Raw genomic sequence first — 5483 nt, forward strand, 5'->3', positions numbered from 1 at the left:
TACTATTGTTACTACAAGATTATATAAAAGTCACCTGTTGTGTAATTTCCCTGAAAAGTGAAAGAGTTATTGAGTGGTTATTAAGAATGTATTGCTGAGCCAATGGCATGAGTTTGAGATGAAGCCATCTGTTTGTTGAACAATGGCAGAAAAGGGGTGTGTTTGTAAAAACCTGCTTAGAAACAGTTAGAATGTTGTAAAGTCATTTGGCGCCGCTAGTGGTCTGAAATGACACACCTTTCGACAAATTCCTTTACATACACTAATGTCTCTCTCTCCCAGCATTCCTCTTCTGCACAGAGCTCTAATTAATCCCGAACAGATAATGTGGTGTGTGGCCTTTGTAATTATCACATGAAACTCTTCATTCTCCAATAGCCCCGAATTTCATCTCAAATTTAAAAATTGGACCATAATCACAGATGCATATCACCTCTTCATCTTAATTGATCATTATGGCGGTGTTAATTTGCAGCCATCTACTATCACACACGCAGGTAGAGTTTTTATCAGGGACTGAGAAATTAAATGGGATTGTACTATGGGATTGTTCATCTAGTGCAGTGATTCTCCTCCACGGATATGCAGCTAAAGGGAAGTTTCAGTTTTAAAATGGCAAACAGTGACTAATTGTTTCAAATGCATATTTATTGAAAATGTGTTATATAAAAGACAACATTTTGAACATAGTATTAATGTATGCAGCGATACTAGGTGCAAAGATAATTCTGTTTTGTAAAAAGTTACATACGTGTTTCACATACTACAATCAATAATACTTTTATTTATCATGTTACCTGACCTCTGAATGCAGAGAGAGTCTTTTGTACCAAAATACATGTGAAATCATTAAACATGAATGAAATACTATCAAAAAAGTAAAGAATCTTAAAACAAATGAGAGGCAGCTCATTCATAGGTGTGGATTCAGGTGGGAACACTATAAGCCCAGGAAGACGAGTGGTTCTCATCCTTCCTCTGTGTCAGAGGTTCTTTGGACTCTCCTTTCCTCTTCCTGAAAAACAACCTCTTTTTCTTCATCTTTCTCTGATTATATGCCTTCACATATAGGACAGCTGTAATGTGTTTTTTTTTTTTTTTTGTACAAAATATTCAAGACTAAGATTTTCAGTATGAAATTATTGTACTTTTTTGTTATTCATGACCAAATCTGTTTAAAAAACATTTTAAGATGTTGATCTGCATCTCGTACAGTGGTTTAATATCCTTCCATTATATAAAAGTTAAATTCAAAGAGTATATGGAGTGCTCTAAAATATTGGTGCACACATACCACAATTTCAAATGATCATTGTAAAGATTGTACAATAATGTGCTAATAAAAGTGGTGCTGGAATGTGTTTATATCTGGATCTGAAGGCCAGCATTAATCTTACAGACACACAAACATATGGAGGGACCGTCTGAGTGGGAGTGAGTTATATATGGATCATTGTCCCTGCAAATGCTGTGTCAGGAATCTAAGCTGTAGCATTGGCTATCAAGATGAGATAGTATAGAGCAAACTGTTAGTAAAAAAAACATGTAAACACCTGTCCATAACTGTAGGCACACTGGTGCTTGCTCTAGAAACATCGTACACAAGGTGAAAAACACGTTGAGGCTAAACAGCTGCCGTCATTGGACTTTTCTGTCTTGGGTCTGAGTGTCGTGCCTCTCCGTACGCGTAGCGCTCTGGGCTGCTGTTGCGGTAGCCACCGTGGTTCATGGTGTCGAAGCGAGGGCCTCGGAGGGGTATGGTGGGAGATGGGGGCACGTCCTGTCGAAGCGGGCCTCTCTGCTGTGGAGGATGGTGATAGAACCCTGAGTCGTTCTGCCGAGGGTCCACAGGGCGAGGGTAGTTATCTCTGGGAGGGTAGCTGGGGTGGTAGCCAGGCTGTGGGTTTGGGTAGTGTGTTGGGTCCCTGTGTCCAGCCCACGGCTGCACGGGATACTCATTAGGTTCGACTGGTGCTCTTCTGCAAGACAGGAAAGATAAAGGAAAGTTAGGATCTGAAAAGAGATGGTCTGACGGAGATGGTCAAAGAGTTAAGCATGACTTTACCATTATCAAGTATAATTTTATCTAGAAAAAAATATTTATCAAAGTGATCTGTTTCAAAACTAAGAGAGCTGCTCAAATAGAAAACATTTTTAGCCTTTTCAGATTATATATATGATAATATTATATATAATATAATATGAATAAACACAACAATTACAATATACACAACCATTCAAAAGTTTGGGATCGGTAAGATTTCTTAATGTTTATAAAATAAGTTTCTTATGTTCACCAAGGCTGCATTTATTTGATCAAATATACAGTAAAACAATAATATTATGAAATATTATTACAAATTGAATTAACTGTTTTCTGATTTATTATATTTTACAATGTCATTTATTCCTGTGATATCAAAGCCGAATTTTCAGCATCATTACTCCAGTCTTCAGTGTCACATGCGCCTTCAGAAATCATTCTAACATGCTGATTTGCTGCTAAAGAAACATGTCTTATTATCAACATTGGAAACAGTTGCTTAATATTTGCTTAATTAAAATATTAATATTTTGTCAAAACAGTGAAACCGTCTCCCCCAGGATTCTTTGATGAAGAGGGAAAAAAAGAATAAACAAGAAAGCATTTATTTGAAATAGAAATCTTGACATTAATATCTTTACTGTCATTTTTGATGACAGAACTTAATTCTTAAAATTACTTAAAATTCATCCATGCTGAATAAAACTATTAATTTATTTTTAAAAATTACATTTTACTTGGTACTGATAGTATTAAGAGAAAATAGTTAATGTTTGTGTCTTACATGTGATTATTAAAGAGCCGTTAGCTTAGCAGCATGCTAACGTCTCACTCTAATGGAATCAACTCTCTGCGTTCACATGAAGATCACTATTTGTGTTAAGGAAGTGAGTCATCATTACCCAAGTTGCTACCTATGAAGAGTGCTTAAAATTAGTCACTTGAGGGTCTCTTTTAGTTAAGATGCTACCTTAGAAACTAGCTACCTATGTAGACAGTAGACCACCAGTCAGTTTACTAGAGAAGCTTAAGGAGTTGTACACTAAAATGCTGCAGGGATCAGGGGCCTGAAGACCAACAGATAACGGAATACAGTAACTCCTATTCCGACCAGTGGCATTTTGTGGAGAGTGAGAGGAAGGGAGGGAGGGCGAGAGTGAGTCCTGGTATCATGATCCTGTGTTACATGTGCTGAGGCAAGCGTGACGTTCCAAGGACCTGCAACATAAACATTTTAACAGGTCTCAAGCGCATACAAAGTCTGGGACAGGGACTGACATGCGGTCAGGGTCCCTGGAGACGGTAGACAGTTGGCCATCTCTGGTTTCCTTACGCTGGCTGATTAGGGTATAATCTCCACTGTAATGTGAGACACCGCACGCTAATTCGGCATGGATCACCTTTCATAGCACAATTCGCATTTTTCCAGCTCTCGCGCTGCTGTGCTCTGAATGCAGAGTTCCAGAGGCTTTAGCCAGCAGTTATATTACACCTCAGCTGAACGACAACCAGAAAGAGACCAATGAGAACGAGAGTGAAGATAAAACCAGACAGAGCACAATACGATCATTCGCTTTCGCCAGACTGCCGAATCAGCTGTCTTCCTTCCCCTCCTTCCCATTCCAGTCATAGATCAGGCTAGTATCAATGACAACCTCGGCATGCCACATGTCTTAAGGAGCCTGGATCGTTGTGTATGACTTTCCAGACCATCCCCATTAACTTATTTATGTGTACGACGTGTCTGCGAACAAGCTTCCCGTCTGATGGCAGAATCAATTAGCTGCTTTAGTGCAAGATGGTCCGTTTACGTGTTTCACACATATCGTGTTACTCCTGCTGAATGTGGAAAACATCAGTCGGAAGGCCCTCGGCGGAAAGCGCACTCTTTCACTGTGGTCTCGTTCCCTTTAAGGGAGGGTTTCCTGAAGACCTGGAGGGCAAGAAATCAGGCATTCCAAAAATCATCTTAATCTCTCCAAAGCTGTGACCACCCATCCAGTGGGACAACCGGGTGTCTGGACGTACGCACTCCTTCTTGACCTTCTCAGACAGTCATTTGCTATATCATTGGCTGTGACGTCACAGCCTCAGCTGTCCCAGATAAGCAGTGTGTGTGTACGGTGTGTGTGTTTGCAAAGTGAAGGCCAAAAATCATCATTACTGTTGGAGATTATCAGCTTTGCAAAACACAAAGTGCTTATACTTCTGTTCTGGTTTAATCTTTTCTTGATGTTGAGTCCTACAGTTTTGAGGGATGGTCTACAGGGACAGTAGGACACAAGAGGCCTAGAGGGTGAAGAATTTTCCACTGTGAATACGATCAACAGCTGGGGAAACCAGAGGAAGCAATAAAGACTGGAAATCATTACTGGCACTTTCCATGAACAGGGTACAATATAAGGCCTGAAACACTTTAACATTTTCTTTTCTTTGGTCAATGAAAGGAGGTACTTAACCTTGAGAAAATATTGATTGTTAACCTCAGGAGGCCAACCTAAATTTAATATTTTTTTTCTATAGGTTTTGCCATTTTTAAAAACTCTTGTAATCCAATTTCTCCTCAAAATTTTACACAAACAAATAATTGAAAACCAGGACTCTTTTTTTCTTAACAAGAATTGCATTCATTTAGACGCAGAACATCTTTACGCCCACATCAAACGGGAGACTTTTCAGACGCGCACTCCACTTCACCTCAGCGACAGGTGCTAGTCAAACGAGCGCGGAAACAGTACAGGTGATGAAGAGCTTTAGTAGAACAACAGTGAACTGGGTCACATGAGATGTTGTCAAGCCATTTGTCAGTAAAAATGAATTCTCCTGTCCTGTCAGCCGTTATACTGTGCTCGTAGTATGTGCTCTTCATGCACAAATACAGCGGCACACACTGTATCATTTCATATTACGAGCATGCGTGTCAGATCCGCGTCACGTTCAGCAGCGGCTTATTGTAATAGCAGCCAAATAACCTAATAACTAGGGCTGCACGATAAATCGCATGTGATATTTAACGCGCATCTTGTCAGAAAAGCCGGTTCTGTAATCAGCGGTAAATCTCCATCATGTGCGTGCTTTCACATTGAGCAGCATTAACTACATAGAGCCGTTGTTCACTGACGAGCTGCGCAATGACAGCACTGATATATATATACAGTGTTGGGTGTAACGCGTTACTAAGGAATGCGCTACTGTAATTAAATTACTTATCCACTGAAAAAGTAAAGTAAGGGATTACTGTTCATTTTTAGGCAATTTAATTACAGTTACTTATAAAGTACTTGTGTTACATACTGGAAATAATTTCAACAGTTCTAAAATCAATATTGAATTTGAAATCTAAATGTACAGTCTAAAGATAAAATTGAATGCAGCGTCTTTAACCCTCTGCATGCCGGCGCGTTCACTTTCAGTTTTTCCTGATCACAGAGAAAAACAG

General features: G+C 39.5%; 1 protein-coding gene across 1 annotated transcript in view; it reads right to left on the reverse strand.

The window, feature by feature from the left end:
* Positions 1 to 646: 646 nt before the first annotated feature.
* LOC107716778 (partitioning defective 3 homolog B-like) overlaps positions 647 to 5483 on the reverse strand; it is a 335521-nt gene continuing 330684 nt past the window's right edge. The window contains exon 23 of the mRNA XM_016523332.1: positions 647 to 1979. Within this exon, the coding sequence (XP_016378818.1) occupies positions 1625 to 1979 (355 nt within the window). The 3' untranslated portion in view covers positions 647 to 1624. The remainder of the gene's footprint in view (positions 1980 to 5483) is intronic.

This window comes from Sinocyclocheilus rhinocerous, unplaced genomic scaffold (genome assembly GCF_001515625.1).
Source record: "Sinocyclocheilus rhinocerous isolate Xijiao unplaced genomic scaffold, SAMN03320098_v1.1 scaffold1441, whole genome shotgun sequence".
Classification (NCBI taxonomy): Eukaryota; Metazoa; Chordata; class Actinopteri; order Cypriniformes; family Cyprinidae; genus Sinocyclocheilus; species Sinocyclocheilus rhinocerous.